The sequence below is a fragment of the Strongylocentrotus purpuratus genome, unplaced genomic scaffold, assembly GCF_000002235.5.
Source record: "Strongylocentrotus purpuratus isolate Spur 01 unplaced genomic scaffold, Spur_5.0 spur5_contig_862, whole genome shotgun sequence".
In the NCBI taxonomy this organism is placed as follows: domain Eukaryota; kingdom Metazoa; phylum Echinodermata; class Echinoidea; order Camarodonta; family Strongylocentrotidae; genus Strongylocentrotus; species Strongylocentrotus purpuratus.
The window spans coordinates 110,902-128,725 of NW_022145571.1; the positions used below are offsets into that span (position 1 = coordinate 110,902).

The 17,824-nt window shown below is 36.7% G+C and overlaps 1 protein-coding gene across 2 annotated transcripts in view; it reads right to left on the reverse strand.

Moving 5' to 3' along the window:
* LOC584179 (sodium-dependent dopamine transporter) overlaps nucleotides 1-17,824 on the reverse strand; it is a 62,302-nt gene that overhangs the window by 14,991 nt on the left and 29,487 nt on the right. For both annotated transcript variants that reach the window (XM_031000519.1, XM_031000512.1), the window contains exon 3: nucleotides 6,061-6,243. In XM_031000519.1, the coding sequence (XP_030856379.1) occupies nucleotides 6,061-6,243 (183 nt within the window). The remainder of the gene's footprint in view (nucleotides 1-6,060; nucleotides 6,244-17,824) is intronic.

Below are 17,824 nucleotides of genomic sequence, written 5' to 3' on the forward strand. Positions count from 1 at the left end.
TAATGTTATTGAAGGTGATAAAAAGCTATAGGAAAAGTGAAGGGGAAATGAATACATATTTATACCGAGACAGGTAGGGAGAGAGGTGAGGGTGATATAAAAGTTCGTGTTGAATTTGCACTACAAAATGATAATGAAAAGATGTCAAAAGAAAAGGTATGAATATAGAAGGTTTGTGTTTCTTTTCCACGCCCCTGCAGGTTATTACCTTCATCTAACCCTCCTCTTCGATTCTTTCTACAAGGGTTGTATCGTATGATTCGATATGTTGTACAGCTGTTCTCTTCAGGCTATAACAAACCTCCTGGTATACAAGATTGCCGATTAATAATGAGCGCTAATTTCAATCAAAATTACCACCTAAGGAAATGACAGACGTAGGATGAAAATAAGCCAACATAACGTTTGGTTTTTGAATAAGCTTACTCCTTGTCAAAATCTCGTCTTGTTCGGACATATTGAATATCAGGATAATATTTAAAGGAACAGATTAGGTTTGGAATGCTATAATTTTAAACAGATTGTGAGATAATGAAGTTTTAAACACTTCATTTGTAAAAGAATGGCTTGACCCAACGTTAGCTAGTTGGTCTATATTAAAGTCATCACTACAGTTCAATTTCCGTTCATCAGATTAAGCATACTTTAAGTAAATTTCCCGTATTTTTGATCGGTTGAATTCACAATCGGTGTATATTGTGAGGGACTTAATTGCAAGCATAGGCTACTTTCGTTTCGTTGTTTATAACATTTCATTATACTGTTGGGAATCAAATCAATTCCTAATGGACTAGAATTGCTCTAATGGATTCTTGAAAAGGTTGATCGAATTGACCTCAAAGACAAGATGGCACCGATATGCGTACCAGATATTCAAATCTTCTCCTTGGTCGATATTTTTATTGGAGAAAATTACAAAAATAATCAGCGGAGAATTTAGGTTCTCCGCTGATAGACAAAGTAGAGGTTTCGTGGTCTAGGCATAGTGGGTATATTGCCAGACGGTGGATCACATGGTTCGAGCCTTGACTCCCGTCTCGGTATTAACATCCTTTGGCAAGACTTTATTCCACATTTGACACACTCCAGCCGGGTGCACTACTTGGGTACCTGGTAGGAACTGAATCCTCAACAAAAGTTTGGAAACTCAAGTTTGATCGCTGACATCTCTCTTGTCATGGCATAATCATCACTTCGTTTAGTGTCTTTAGAAACTTTGTTGATTCCTTTTTAATGTGATACCATATTTTGCAGCCATTGAATAAGCAGTCCATCAGAAAAAGGGACAGAGTCAAAAGCGAAAAGTTGCAAAATTTTAAATAAAGATTTGTAAGCGTTTTTTAAATCTTTTTTTACAGCAATTTATTTATGTTAGATAAAGTGTATTGTAAGTTTGAGTAATAATATTATTGTTATAGTGCTTGCAAGTTTGTTCAACTTCATGCATTTAGTTTTTAGTGCAGTGTGAATGTTGTTCATTGGTAAGATCATCTGATAAAACTGCAGCCATACAATTTTCAAAGAAAGAAGAATACACAGCCGAACAAGAGCAGTGCATTTTCCATCTTTATACTGTTGACCTTTTACTTGTGTTAATGTAGTACACATTCCATGACTTACACAATCATAAGAAATGGGGTATCACTTTAAAAAGGAATAAACTCACATTCTAATGGCATTAAACCTACTAAATGCAGCGATGATTGTGCCATAAGAAGAGAGATATAATCGATCAAACTTGACTTTCAATTTTTTTTCGTGAGATGCTTTCAGTGCCTTAGGGCAACTGGGCTAGCCAGAATAATACAAATACATGAGGATTCTCTGGAAAGAATATACACGGAGTGGAAATTTAACTATTATTATTTTTATTAAAATCATAATAAATATTATTATTATTATCATTATTATTATTGTTATTATTATTAATATTATTATTATTATTATTATTATTATCATTATTATTATTATCATCATCATTAATATTTTAATCATCGTTATCAATATTTATTCAAGTTTGAGTGCCTGTTGTATTTATGATACAGGTCTACCGTGTATTCTTCGCCTTTGGATCATAACTTATAGGAAATTCTTAACATCACTGTGTATTTGTAAGTAACATTGAAGGTGATATGGCGATGAAGTTTATCCAAAAGAATAATAATGCAGCGCCATGATGAATATTGGTATCAAATATCTTCAAACGCTCATTGGCATTTTTATGGAGGTAGTTTGAATGATATTCAAAATAAAGTTTGAAGAGAGAATTCGACGATAACAAATTACTTAGTTTAGTGGTTACCAGATCGACAGATTACATGGCAAAGTTAATGACTAGTGATAGTACATCATTCTGGTTTTGTTCTGGTTTTGTTCGTCAGAGCTTCGTAGCTAAACAGGTCACTTGAGCCACTGAACACGTTACCGCAGGCAGCCACATCTCCATCACCTCTACATGCAACTTCCATGTGGTTAAATCCATTTCAATGTGAAAAGTCCCCCCCCCCCCCCCCCGAGGAAAATTTCGTTAAATGTTGAATCCAAATTTCCCTCCTAATGATATTTTTTTTAAATTCGGAATTGTCTTGGTTTTCCTTGATTAATTTAAAGGATTTATACAGATTAGTATGACATACATGTATGTAAGAATAAGGTACGAATATATTTCTACCTATCTATAAGGCAGGAGAAAAAAAACGTGAGATGCAATGAATATATCAAAAGAGATCAACACATTCTGGGATTCACGAAAGCAATTAAAAGAGAATGGTTGGTCAAGATGGCAGAGTTTGTAGAGAGAGAGGGGGGGCGAGAGTGGGAGGAAGAGAGAGAGAGAGAGAGGGGGGAGAGAGAGAGAGAGAGAGAGAAAGGGTATGATATTTACCTAACGAGAGGTGATGAGCAAGAATGAAGAAAGAAAGTGGCGAAAAAGTGGTCGGGAAAGAAAGAGGGAAAGAGAGGAAAAGGAAAAATTGCCAATGAATTCTACACTGCAATACCATCTGGCCATTACTTCACCGCAGGTTTACCTCGCTGTATCTGTCACGAACTCTGAAAATGTTTTTACATTCCCGGCTATTGATTGATAGAACAAGGGCCTAGCTTTATCGATTAGAGTATCAGTTTGAATTGTAGTGTCCATTATTTTGGATGAATTCAATCCACAATTCAAAGACACAGGTAGCCCCAATTTCATCGCTTTTAATCGAACCACTGTTAGGAGGAATAAGTAAGGTATTACAATAATCACAAATGTATTACTATTATCTCAAGAAGCTGATAATTCAAGTATATATTGTTCGAGAGAGATAATAGTACTGGGAGTTTAATTGGGAAGTTTACTTGGAAGGGTGTGAAAATATTAATTAATCTTAACCACTTTTAGTCGTTGCCTTTGGTTGTGTCTGCAAAGTAAAACAAAAATGTAAGAATGTTGTACTGATATAAAGTACAACAATCTGTCTTAAACTGTCAAATCGATCCTTTTCTTCATTTTCTCCCATATTCTATAGGGAATCCTGTAGCTTCGACGTCATATTTATTTATTTTTAAAGCAAGAAATATTGTTAGCATCACCGTTGTCGTCGTCTTTCTGGCTATTGTTGATTTCTTTGTCTCCTGGTGCAAGAGACATTTATATATACACACACCATTGATACACATTCGACAAAGGATGAAACTAATATTCAAACACGGCGAGAAGAAGTTAGTCGATTGGTATAACTACTCAAGCGAGATGATTTTCTTTCATTTTTTCTCATCAATTCTGCGGTGAAAATGACGTAGATAGCTAAGATATTGCATTATTCTACGAAAATAGAATTTAAGAATGCTGAGCAAAACGAGATGCGTGCAAAGCAAAAGATAAAGGACAGCAACAAAGGCCTACATTCTTAATTGTAAGACGTGTTAACTTTTACTAAACATTACAATCAATAATATCTGTTATTGCAATATGTATTACATTTTTTATATGGGTAATGTGTGAGTCTGTATTGGGCTACCCACTTCCCTGTTTCACGAAAATAGGATGTGGCACAGCACTTTATTGCGACGGATATTGAAATGCTTTCACTGTACATGAAGGTATTTCTATTATGTAAATATAAAAATTCATGACACTAAGCTGGAATGTGGGGTAAGGGATAAATACCGTTAGTCAATGATTATTGGTAGGAAGAATATTTTCACATATTATCTAAGTTAGATGTGGACATCTTATACAATATTGAGAGACTGAGCAAGTTTGTTGTATGATTTTTGGCTCAGAGTCACATGAGGTGGAATGTTAGATGTATCATTATAATCATGATTAAACATATGAGTTTTCTTTTTATTATTTCGTTAGAAGCTTGAAAAGTTACTGTATGAAATTATCTAACACACATTCTTCTATGGGATGTATTTGGAAGAACATTTTACATATCTCCATCTCTCAGTTTACATATATCGTCTACTTCTCCATTACTAATTTCAATATCCATGATCATGCACGTCATTCCTCCAAAGTTCGAAAGTTTTGTTTTAATTCAATTGATTCCATATTTAGTAATTGTACAGTAATTTGTTCTACATAGTTCGATCACTGGTTAGCGATAAGAGACTTCGATGGAAGCGTTTATAAGCACCGTTTTTTGTATTAGTAGTAGTATTATTATTCTCCACCCCGTTGCACAATATCTTCCTCTCTCTCTCTCTCTCTCAATCTTTCTCTCTCTCTCTCTTTCTTTCTTTCTCTCTATCCCCCATCTCTCTCTTTCTCTCTCTCTCTCTTCTCCCCTCGCTCTTTCTCTGCCGCTCTCTCAGTTCCACCACTTGTTTAACTGACTCCCAACCTTGCAGGTATAGCGTTCAATGAAATTCTTGTACTTTTCGTCTTTTCTATATTTTAACGGCTTGACTCGTTATCTTATTATCTTTTTCTCATTTTTCTATCTCTGTCTGAGTCCTTCTCCATATGTCTTCCTCTCACCCTTCTTTGACCGAGCACTCCCTCTCTCTCTCTCTCTCTCTCTCTGATCTCCATCTCAGTCTCACTATCCTCTTCTCCCTACCCATCTCTAATCCATGCCATCAAGTCCTTCCCAGGTTCCTGGCCGCCTGAGGCTCTTTTAATCAAACACAATCCCCTCGGCATAGGGTCGTCTTCTTCATCGATTTATGATGATCACGGAATTAATCGGCGTGCGGATTCGATGTGTTATCTCCTCTCAAATTGATGCACATTTTAATAACTCTGCCACCGAATACCCCCATCCTTGTTACTCTTCTCCTCTCTCCCTCCTAGATTTCTTGGCCCAGAGTTTGACGGGCGCATATTACTAAGGGTTGGTCGTGAAGACCGATTGGTCGCGCAAGCGGGTGAAACAATTAGACATCTTTAATAGTCAGGGATCTTCGAACAAGAGTAAATCGGAAACAGGTGATGCATTATTCATGAATTAAAGTTACATGTAGTCTTAAAACACGGATGGCATTTGACTTATCAAACTAAGGGTAAGCTGAACATGCCGAATGCCATACTGTAAGACATACTCCTTGTTCGCTTGACACCCAATCTAAATATTACCCAAGTTGCACATCCAGATATCATATTACTTTACATGATATCGTCTAAGAATGAATGTAACCAAAAAGGAGAACGAGAAAACGAACTGATTGCATCACGACATACCATAAAGTGATAAAGATGAAGACTCAAAGAACCCCGAAAAATACTTTTTATCTTTGTTAAAGATGAACACATTATCTAACCATACCCATTGCCGTTATGTTCTGTTTATATGGTGATAAAAGTCAAATCAATTATATCATAGTATCAGGGTTTTTTAATTTTATGGCATTAAGTCCAATCAGGCGGTCTTAGGGATAAAGAACGATACGATGTGCTGTGATTGACTTGGTTTCGAACCAGTTTCTCAGGTAATGATCATAAGAAGAAGATTATTCACATCAATAAAATGCGACATTGTGATACATACATGTATATCAAAATGAAAAGAGGCTTTTTCAGAGGAAGACAAATATTTAAAAAAAACTCCTATTAACAATCAAACTTACCGCCGCCATTTTTATAGCACATGTAGGGGAATCTCCACACGTTTGCGAGATCAACACAAAATCCAATGACAGAGAGTAAGAAGTCAATCTTCTTGGACCATGTCTCACGACCAGTACCATCTCCACGTCCAGCTATCTCATTCCCGGAATCCATGGTTACCTCCATAAGCTTTCCTTGGGTCGCTAAAAGAGCAAAACAAAAGTTCATATCTGTTAATATACTGTTTACTGATTAATAATTACAAAAACTCTTTTGGTCGTGTTATCTGAGAGAAATAATTGATAAAGAAAAGAGGCAACAGAGAAATTACCTAAATTGCAAGGTACAAATTTGAATTTGACGAAAATGTAATGAAAAAGTTTAGAGACCACCCCCCCCCCTCCCCACTCCCTTGCTTTCATTCACTATAAGCTCGACAAATGGTACACATCATTCAAGAAGTATATGAATAAGAAGATATAGTAGTAAAAGTAGATGAAAAGGGGGAAGAAGAACAAGAAAATGATGATGCTAGTCACTTAGTAACAATGATGACGAGGAGGAATAAAGAATACCCACAAATAGAAGAAGAAGATCAATGATGAATTAAGAACACAAAGGGTATATAGATGGCACGCAATCTCTCCCAATCTTCATTCTAAGTAAGGGAGAGAGAGAGAGAGAGAGAGAGAGAAAGAAAGAAACGGTAGGATAAAGGGAAATAATGGAAGATGAAGAAACGGTAGGATAGAAGGAAATAATGCAAGAGAAAGAAAGAAATAAAGACGAATAGACAAAGAAAGAAAGAAGCACAGCACAACACTTTTGATTTGACTGGAAGATCAAAATTATTTTACAAAGGTGCATTTCTGGTTCGACGTAGAGGAAATATTCATCAAACTTAACGATAAATCAGATTTAATTTCAGACAAATTTTGAATGTTCCCTGTAGACAATATCACAATCTTGGGAATGCCTCCTCCGCTGTCGTATATACCGGTATACAATACATGTCTACACAACAGAACGTGTATGAGATAAAACGACTTAACCCCTCAAAATCATCCCACTTTTTGCCCTTGGGCGCCATAATTTTGTGGAATCGACAACAAGCACAAATTGAAATCGAGGCAAGTACAGAAGAGGTTATGACCTACATCCATGAAATGCACGGAGCCTCAAGCCTACTGGCCCCCGTAACTCTTGGCTGCATGCACCTGTTGTGAAGTGGTCTCCCCGAGGAATATCCCCTGGTCCATTTTACATGTTTTAGTTATGCATTTTTAGGTAGAAGTTTTTAGTCGAGGTTCGGAGAGGGTAGTAGTTAAATCAAGTTCGCCACAATAAAGTAAGAGTGCTATTATTATTCACTATGATGATAAGTGTAAGTGACTGACTGAAGCCTGAATATGTTCTTGTTCAAAGCTTTTCGAAAACATTACTGTTTAAATAAAAAGTATATCAGGTAATAGTAGGCCTAAATCTTTGCTTTAAGTGGTTCATGGTAAATTGGAAAAATCCAAGCAGGCAACAGTTTCATACCGATAGCCTACGTGACTAGAGAAATTTGCCTCCTGAAGGAAAGATTTTATATTAAAGATGAAAAAAGGGTAATCGACGAAAAAGAAATAAAAATAGAAGTGTTGAGCGAGCAGGAGAGTAGTACATTTAATATACCACTCTTTAGTTTGTTGAGTAATTCTAGTCATCTGATTGGTCGAAATTGGAGTCGTGATTTAAGCCATGGCCGCCTACCTGTCAATAGTTTGCTTTTTTTTTTAAATGGCCGTTGCCCCGAGTAACGGGCCGCATAAATAAAATTTGCTGAGATCCCCATTGGTTTATGTGTAAAAAGTTTCTTTGTGTGAGCGCGGATACCTAACAGTGCAGTGTGTAAGCGATTCCCGAATGATCGTAACATTCAGGCGACTTTCCAGCGAATATTTACAGTCAGTGTCTCAGATTTTCTGTGATTTTTTTAACCAGTCTTTACTCAAGAAAAGGATATGGTAGGATGTTACGTCCCGGCGCGCCTCGGGGTCATAGCAGGATGTAACGTCCCCTTGAGCCTACAGAAACAGCGATGCCTCTCATAGCAGTCAATATATCGTTGTAACAAAAATATCACACGTATGCCAACCTGAAGTGAAAAACACGAAAACCTATTATTTCAAAATAGTCAAGAAAGAATTTAATTGCTCACCGAAAGGTAATATGTCCCATTTGCATAAATTAAATTAAAATAAATTCCAACGGCATTTGAAAGACAATACTAATTTAGAACTTCCCTTAAAGCGAAAGTGCTTGAAAATGGCTTTTAGTGGGAAATTAACGATTATTAGTTGTCGAATCGACTTTAGTGATTGCAATCACCTTAGTAAAACTCTGATTTTCAGACCCTTTTACCGAATGGTCGTACGTTTTGTGCTGCACCAAGTTTAATTTTGGCCATTACAAGTATTAGGTTATTGATGGAGGCAAGTGCTCATGTACCGGTTTAAAGCTCATTTTATGTATGTTATTACCAAAGAAAAAAAAGATTTCAGTCAATAGTGTCCGACAGTGGAGTCTAGAAGGTGAACGGGTTTCCTTTCATAATTTGAATACTAGGACACTGATAATGTTTAGATTTCACAGATATAGGACATACTGAACATATTCATAAGTCCTGCAAAGTTCTACAGGATTTGATGCTGGCTGCAAAAGGGCTATTATCTTTAAACATTAAATGTTGATGACATAGTCATGTCAGGACACATAGTGTACAAAGCCTGTTCTTCCATAATCGTCTTTTACTGATCAGAATACATCAATTTCCTGAATACGTCAATTTCCTAGGCCCTTTCACTACTCTTACCTTCAGAACAGATACCAATTCGAGTCAAGTTTGGAATTTATACACTTACAGAAATGTGGCTTTTGCTCACTCGACTGTAAAATATCGTTACTTTTGATGTCATTAGATGAATGAGACCGCAACCTTTTTACAGGTAAGAAGAGTTGCTGAGAATATTTTGAAGAATATTTAAATCATTTAGGCCTATTTGGAAGACATTTCCAACACTACAGTTTTGACATGCACTGTGTAAAGAAATGTGGAGAAATTAAGAAATACAATGGATATCAATTATGATAAAAAGAGAAAGAAGGCAACGAAATGCATAATAGAATAAAAAGTGAAAAGAACAAAGAAAGTGGAAAAAATCAAACGCGTAAAGATAGCAACGAAAATAAAAAAACGTAGGGTAAAATGATGAAGAGATGGAAATTATGGATCATGTTCATTATGCACCTAACCCCGGAAAGTTGTCTAACGTCCCTCGAGTTCGTCTAGCTCGGTCTCAGGGCTGACATTTGATAACAATTTTGAATACGATCTGTGTAATCATAACCCTAACCCATTATAATAATAATAATAATAGTTCAGTTCTTGTAAAACGCATAATACGTCATGAAATAACATCTCTGTGCGCTTCCAAAGAGCTTTGGACTATACCAGTAATTGGGGGAACATTTAAGAAATTAGGAAGTGTTCCAGGTGTCCATTGGCATTATGTCCATGCTTTGGGGTAAATGATGTTAGTACAGAAGAGGCTTGTTAGTACCCCCTGGATCTTATTGGTATAGATTTGGGACGTTTTGTGTATTAAAGGCTTTGATTGTCTCGATATAGGCCAAATACCCATACTTAGGTTCATTCTGAATGTGTTGTTTGAGTACAGTAGGTAACATTATCATTCGGGGACAGGAAAACTTGAGTCGTTGTGGCTTACATATAAAATGTAGGCTGCGATGTAGACAGGTGAGAACATAGAAACGGTTATTGCACCCCACTCACCCTCGAAACAGAAACTACGTTCAGTGCCTGAGGCTGTCGCGGTCCCAAACTGAACGTAGCATTGAGTAGGGTGCATCACCGCAATGCGCGCGTAATCTGACACGGTAAACCAACCTCAGTGCAGGGTCCTACATCCTTAACCCGCCCTTGCGGCTACCGTACAATTCTTGTTCCGCCTCTGGTTTCCATCTTCAATCGTACAAGAGTAACCCAAGAACACGTTCTCTTGCTGAATTAAGCGACGGTTTCCGTGTCCACTGTACCAACTTTCTACACACAAATAATCCGGTTCAATACACTTGGTTTGGTTTCAGACATGGCGCCTATAATTACTTTTTTTTTCCTCACTAAGGATTGTTTATTTTGCTCTGCGGTTCTGTTTTGTGGCGACGTTTTCAGCAACTAGTTCATAGTTAGCCACACGTCGATATGTGCTTTAATTCTTCAGGGTAGTTGTGTATCGTATACTTTTCATTGGAAAGATTTCGGCTTTTTTAATAGAAAAGCCCTAATTCTTTAAAACCCATGGTGACACAATGCAGGCTGCAAACCTATACGACATTGTAAATCAATTATTATCAACAGCTATATGTTTGCCTTTGCATACGAGTTGACCGTCATTTAACATTGATTGCGTTAGTCACTGTACTAATCAAGATTGAATGAATGCAATAAGCCAATTATTCGACGTAAGATTCAGTCTGTTCACTTTGCATTTACATGTACTTTGTGTTCGATGTCATTCTAACTTGGCACGTCAACTAGACGTCGCGAGAAACTGACGCAGTTCTGCGTGAACTAGACGTCGCGAGAAGCTGACGCAGTTCTGCGTCAACTAGACGTCGCGAGAAACTGACGCACTTTTGCGTCAACTAGACGTCGCGAGAAACTGACCCAGTTCTGCGTGAACTAGACTAATCAAGATTGAATGAATGCACTAAGCCAACCATTCAACGTAAGATTCAGTCTGTTCACTTTGCATTAACATGTACTTTGTGTTCGATGTCATTCTCACTTGGATCGTCAACTAGACGTCGCGATAAACTGACGCAGTTCTGCGTCAACTAGACGTCGCGAGAAACTGACCCAGTTCTGCGAGAACTAGACGTCGCGAGAAGCTGACGCAATTCTGCTTCAAACGAACGGCGCCTCGTGTGCAATGAACACATTCAGATCACTCCAAAATCTTTATAGGCGTGTGCTTATATCAACTACTTCAACTATTGATAGTGAGAGTATAAACTAAAATAAGTTTTAGAAATCCTAGCGCTTGCGCGTTGCGTTCAAACAGGTCATGAAAAATGGCACCTCTACCCCCCCCCCCCCCCCCCCTCCATAATTTGAACCGGATTTACATATAATCGATCTCAGGGACTATCCATTTTTTGAAGAAAAAAAAATCGTGAAACCGATTTAAATCATCAGGCTTGGCAAAGATGTAACTGCGCATGAATGTTGGATCTTTGAAGTGCCATGTGAAAATGATATCGAACACAAAGTAAATGCAAAGTGAACGGCGCAAATATAGGCTAAATGGTTTCAAAGGCTTGATGTGTGCACAGATCGGCGGGAACTGGTGTAATTTAATGGCGCGATGGTATTGACACATCTTGTGTACCTGTTACTTGGTTTTAGCGTCAACCTTCTGTTGGAGTCTGGCCCTGTTTCAGCGATAAGAAGCTGAACCGTTAGGATTGTGGGCAGAACTGTCTGTAGTCGCCTTTGAATGTTAAACTACTATGTCATAAGAAGAATACTTCTTTTGCACTCTGTGAACCTGTATTCAATGGTTGATCCACACGTTTGCGAGATCAACACAAAATCCAATGACAGAGAGTAAGAAGTCAATCTTCTTGGACCATGTCTCACGACCAGTACCATCTCCACGTCCAGCTATCTCATTCCCGGAATCCATGGTGTTGATGTAACACCTCACTGGACAATCATATTTATCAAGCCAGTATTATTAAATTATACTTCATAGGTACTTAAGCAGTATTCCCGATACAGTATAGATATCTAAAAGAGAAAGAGAAGTCTCTTTGAATCGATATGTAAGATTATTTTTTTGTTTAACTCCATCTATTTTTACTTACAATGTCCTACCTTTTAAAAAGAAAAAACTGGGGAAAACAGATAAACTCTGCTATAAGTGCCACATGCATGGATATTGAGGTACGATCATTTCTACACCAATCCCTGCATATAAGTTCGGTTATATCTCTGATGTCAATCTCCTTTAGATGTTAAACAAGTGAAGGTTAATCTTTGTTTGTTTGTTTAATTATTACACGGTGGTATACTTGTCCAAATGCTGTTCTCCAGCATGGCCGTGCATATATATAAAAGCAATCACAAATTTACAAAGAAACAAACATCTTTGCTCTTGTTGATCGTACATTTTTTAATATCAAATACAAAGTGATGATTGTTTTGCACAATGATGAGCAAAATCACGTTCACGTGGAGTTTCTTTTAGGTCTTTCCTAGTGTCATCCGTCATTATTATTGGTAGTAAAAAGTAGCAGCAGCAACAGGAGTAGGAGTAGGAGTAGTATTAGTAGTAGATGTAGTAGTAGTAGTAGTAGTAGTAGTAGTAGTAGTAGTAGTAGTAGTAGTAGAAGTAGAAGTAATAGTAGTAGTAGTAGTAGTAGTAGTTGTAGTAGTAGTACATTCTTATTTCCACGGCGTCAAATTTCACTCTAAATGGCGTCAGCTGGGAGTCAACTCTATTCCTAGCTAAAGTGACACAGATTCCAAATCAATTTGACTCGGATTGTGTGTCATCAGCTGAGAATTGACTCAATTCAGAGTCAAGATGACTCCTTTTCCGTGTCACTTTAACTAGGAATAGAGTTGACTCCCAGCTGACGCCATTTAGAGTGAAATTTGACGCTATGGAAATAAGAGTGTAGTAGTAGTAGTAGTAGTAGGAGTAGTAGAAGTAGTAGAAGTAGTAGTAGTAGTAGTAGTAGTAGTAGTAGTAGTAGTAGTAGTTGTAGTTTTAGTTGTGGTAGTAGTAGTAGTAGTAGTAGTAGTAGTAGTAGTAGTAGTAGTTGTAGTTTTAGTTGTGGTAGTAGTAGTAGTAGTAGTAGTAGTAGTAGCAGTAGTATTAATATGATCACTATCATTACTTATTTAGAGAGCATCAAGGCTTATCTTTTCAAGATAACGCTCAGTTGTTTTGGCGTATCAACTGTTACTTTTTTTAATTGATGAAGGGGTTATATTCGATATATTTTCTCATTGTTCTTTAATTCATTGTAACGTTGCACTTCAGCTTCTTAAGACATATTGTCTTCAGTATTATAAAGCCTCTATTTGTAAACAGTTCGTTGGTGTTTTTAATTAAGGTGGAGGCCCCACGATCTTGATAAACATAAAACGTTCTTGATTCATTTCTTAGACTATATAAAGACGAGAACTATGTCAAAAAAGTAAAGAAACCGCTTTGCATCAAAATGAATATCAGGCCTTGCGAAGATAAAGCAATTCAAAATTACGTAATATCAGTTAGCAAGTTGGTGCAGCATTAGTTAAATGATGAATTGTTTATTACCTGTGTTAATTAGTCACGCGTGCGACGTCTTATTTTAGAATCATTCCACATTGTTATTGAATAGATGTTAGATTTGACCTGGATTTTAATCATGACATTATTAAATGAATATATGTAGACTTGCTGCCTTGTCGGGTTATCTCAATCAAATTATTTTAGTTTGATGGTTGCCTCTATTTTGCCAACCTTCCTGTACACAAATATGATTTCCACAAACGAATGCGCCTGCTTAATTTTTCAAAAGTAAGACCAAATGAAACATCCCTTTACAGCCATGAACGTAGAAGATATAAGAAATATTCACTTAGGAACCACCTCATTAATTCACTGTGGATTTAGCTGTGAGATATATTATTTGTCTACATTAAAAGAAGACAATTCTAAGTCTGTTTCTTGTTATGCTTCTTGAATGATGTTTGGTGAGGATAAATGATCATCAATGTGACAAATTTCAGTAACACAAATTCTCCTACTGATTACCCAAGAATATTCCAAGAAAAGAATTAGAAAAGCTACCTCAAACTCTGTATTTGTCAAACATTAGGCATGCCTCCATTAATGAATCAAGCAAGAGACCATGTAAATAAAGCCGCAATGAGACAATCTAAAGGCGCCTCCCTGGTCCCTTCTTAACACTCGTCTATACTTAATGATATTACTGTCAGTATAAAAGTCAGGAAAATCGAGTGTCTAGCTAACACAGACGATTTGAAATATCAACATCGTGTTGAAAGACGATCAAATTCATAGTATTAAAAGAAACTGTTTTTATCATTATATGAATAATCATAGAAGCTTATTAGTTACTAAGGATTTTGATATCCACAATGTGATAATGAAGTTTTTCTTAATGTTAATGAATTTTGATAAGTCAAGGTGCTAAAAGTCTTTCGATGTCAACTAATTTCTGAAGAAAGGTGCAAAGAAAGGTGAGTTTCCTGTTTTTCCTGACAACGACTGTCAATAGCGGTCGAGTGGTGGACTAAATGGGGCCGATGCTCCCATCCTTGGAGAGATATTAAAATAATATAAAACATATTCTATTTCGGGGAAATTGCTCCTGGTAATCAAGGTTGCAGAGAAGTAAACTCAAGCTGACTCAGTGGACCTTACTAACAATCATTACCATTCTGCCACTTGTCGCTTCTCTCATGTTATGTCTTCTACTTTTCTTTCAACGACCGATATTTGTCACCAGCCAGCGTTCATTCCCTAGGGTTTGATGGGTCTTCATCGATTTAAATATGAATTTGTGTAAGTGATACGCTATAATGTTGATACATGCCTGTTTTTATTTGCCCTGCAAGTTCGTCGGACAGTTGGTCGAACTAGTTTGTCAAGTTTGTCGAATTGACAGCCGAGTAACACAACACAACGAGTAAACATTCGCCTAATATCACTGAGATCGATTCGATTCAGAAATTAAACTAAATCAGAGTGAGTGATATTAAACAACCAGGGACAGTTTGTGGCTACACTGCATAATATTAGTATCATGACTACTGCTACCAATACCAATCTACCACTACTTCTACTACTACTACTACTACTACTACTACTACTACTACTACTACTTTCACTACTACTACTACTACTACTACTACTACTACTACTACTTCTACTACTACTAATACTAATACTATACTACTACTACTACTGCTACTACTACTAATATTTCTACTATTTCTACTACTACTACTATTACTACTACTACTACTTCTACTTCTACTACTATTTGTGCTACTACTAATAATACTATTAATACTATTACTATTATACTACTACTACTACTGCTACTGCTACTTATACTACTCTATGTACTACTATTACTACAACTACTACTTGTACTACTACTAATACTACTACTACTACTACTACTACTACTACTTCTACTTCTACTACTTCTACTTCTACTACTACTTGTACTACTACTAATACTACTATTAATACTATTACTATTATACTACTACTACTACTGCTACTGCTACTTATACTACTCTATGTATTACTATTACTACAACTACTACTTGTAATACTACTAATACTACTATTAATACTGTTACTATTATACTACTACTACTGCTGCTACTGCTACTTATACTACTATATGCACTACTATTACTACAACTACTACTACTAATACTAATACTAATACTACTAATACTACTTGTACTACTACTAATACTACTACTTATACCACCACCCCACCACTACTATTCCGATACTACTACCTCTACTTCTACTACTAATTCTATTACGTCTACTAATACTACGAACAAAACTCATGGGGTGCGTATCCAACCCATGTAATTTTATGTGAAAATTAAACTTCTTTCCATAGTTTTTTTTTTATTTCTCTCTATTGCGGTTGCTAGAAAGCATCTGTCTCCCCCTTCTCTTTCTCTCTCTCTCTCTCTCTCTCTCTCTCTTTCTCTCTTCCTCTCCCTTTCCCTCTCCTCCTTTTCCACTTCAAGAGGGAATGAGAAAAAGAGGAAGAGTCAAAAGAGGAAGAGACAGAAAGAGATATACGAAGATAGACAGAAAGAGAGATAAGAAGAGAAATACGAAGAGGGATAAGAATATAGATAGAAAGAGATATACAAGGAAAGATTATTTTTAAAAAAAGAGAGAGATAAGAAGAAAGTGAGAGAGACAGAAAGAGAGATAGGAAGTAAGAAGAGAGTGAGAGAGACAGAAAGAGAGATAAGAAGAGAGATAAGAAAAGAGAGAGAGCGAGAGAGAGAGAGAGAGAGATAGAAAGACAGACCGACTGAAATCTTAAATGTGAACAAGGCTGTATTCATTTAACTTTGCTCGGCAGGCATCCAGGTATAGAGCTTGGGGCTATTCAGTGCATTTATCGATTGATAAGGAGACGGAGAGTGCTTACTTGAAACCAGCCTATTCATTACCATCTTCTACCCGTCTCCACCACCCGTCTCCCGCCATTTTCAGTTTCACTTTCTTCAACTCTCCAAACTTTTCTTTTCCAGGAACGTAAAACAAGGATAGTTAGTCAACGTTGGAGATCTTACCTAAACTACTAATATAACAAATACACAAAAATCAGTCTTTGGCAAGCCTGGTTTTATAAGTGAACTGTTCCTTCAATGATTCATTTTATTATTGTTGAACTTTTCAGTACAAGTTCTCTTTCTGATTCATACTTATCTCTTTATTGCATTTGACATACAAGACAAAGAGGTTCTTTGGGGGGATATGATGAAATTTCATTTAATGGACTATGGTTTCTCAGATTTATGCAACATTTATTTCAATGAACAATGTTGGAATATCATATTATTTGGGTTTTTTTAATAACAGTTAATGATACCATCAAATTTGACATCAATTTATTTGAATAAGAGAAATAAAGAGTAGTCTGTTCTTTTTCTTTTCTTGTTTTTTATTGTATTGTGACATTTTGTTCTGTTCGTTTGATTTCGTTTAGATATTTACATCTAATCAAAAGTTACCATGATTAGTCCATGATAGGTTTCTTTTCTTCATATTATGATGCTTTTAATTTCCATGTTTAATTTTAAAACTGCATGATCGGGTGTAAAGAGAAGGAATTCCAATTTGTATAATATTTAGGAAAGAGGTCGTTAAGTTTGATCGGGTTTAATTTTTGATTTATACCTTTATCTAAGAAAAACATCGACGAGATAAAGATTATGGATATGGACTGTGGGCTGGAAGCTTTGTATCCACAAGGACTAACGAAAGGGCGCCCCGAATTAAGTGCACTATTATCTTGATGCAAAAATGAAAGCTTATTAACTAGTGTGGTCTTTGACGCACCAAGCAAATTAACGAAGCAAAAATTGCTTTCAATGAAAGGCTTCTTTAGCGCAGGTAATAATGCGATCGAATTGATGTCTCATTTGAAAAATGAAGTTTCAAGTCTTCGAGTTACCAACATCCCCCCCCCCCCCTCCCATATATGAATATAGCAAGGCGATCATGTCACTTCGAGGACGGTCTTCGAGAGCAGTGCATGTTGAACGTGCGGCGTCATTGATTATAATGCACTATTCATTTTACATGAACTGCTTGTACGATGTGACTCAAAGTCCCACTGCACTACTTATAGCTACTTGCGCCCTCTATATAGCAAACAATGCATAATCGGTGACCATTGGTCACCCATGATCCTCTTTTCCTATGCTAATTGAGAGCGTATTTGATGAGATGACCACCTGTCAGTGACCATGCATGGAGGTATAATCCCTTCTGGCCAAACTAGTGCGTAGGAGCTATAAACAAATTCTTCAGGGATCACGCTAGTGACTGACGCAGCACTCCGCCACCATCATCTTTACAGATCGCGCTAGTGACTGACGCAGCACTCCGCCAACGAATGACGCCTCGTGTGCAAAAGACA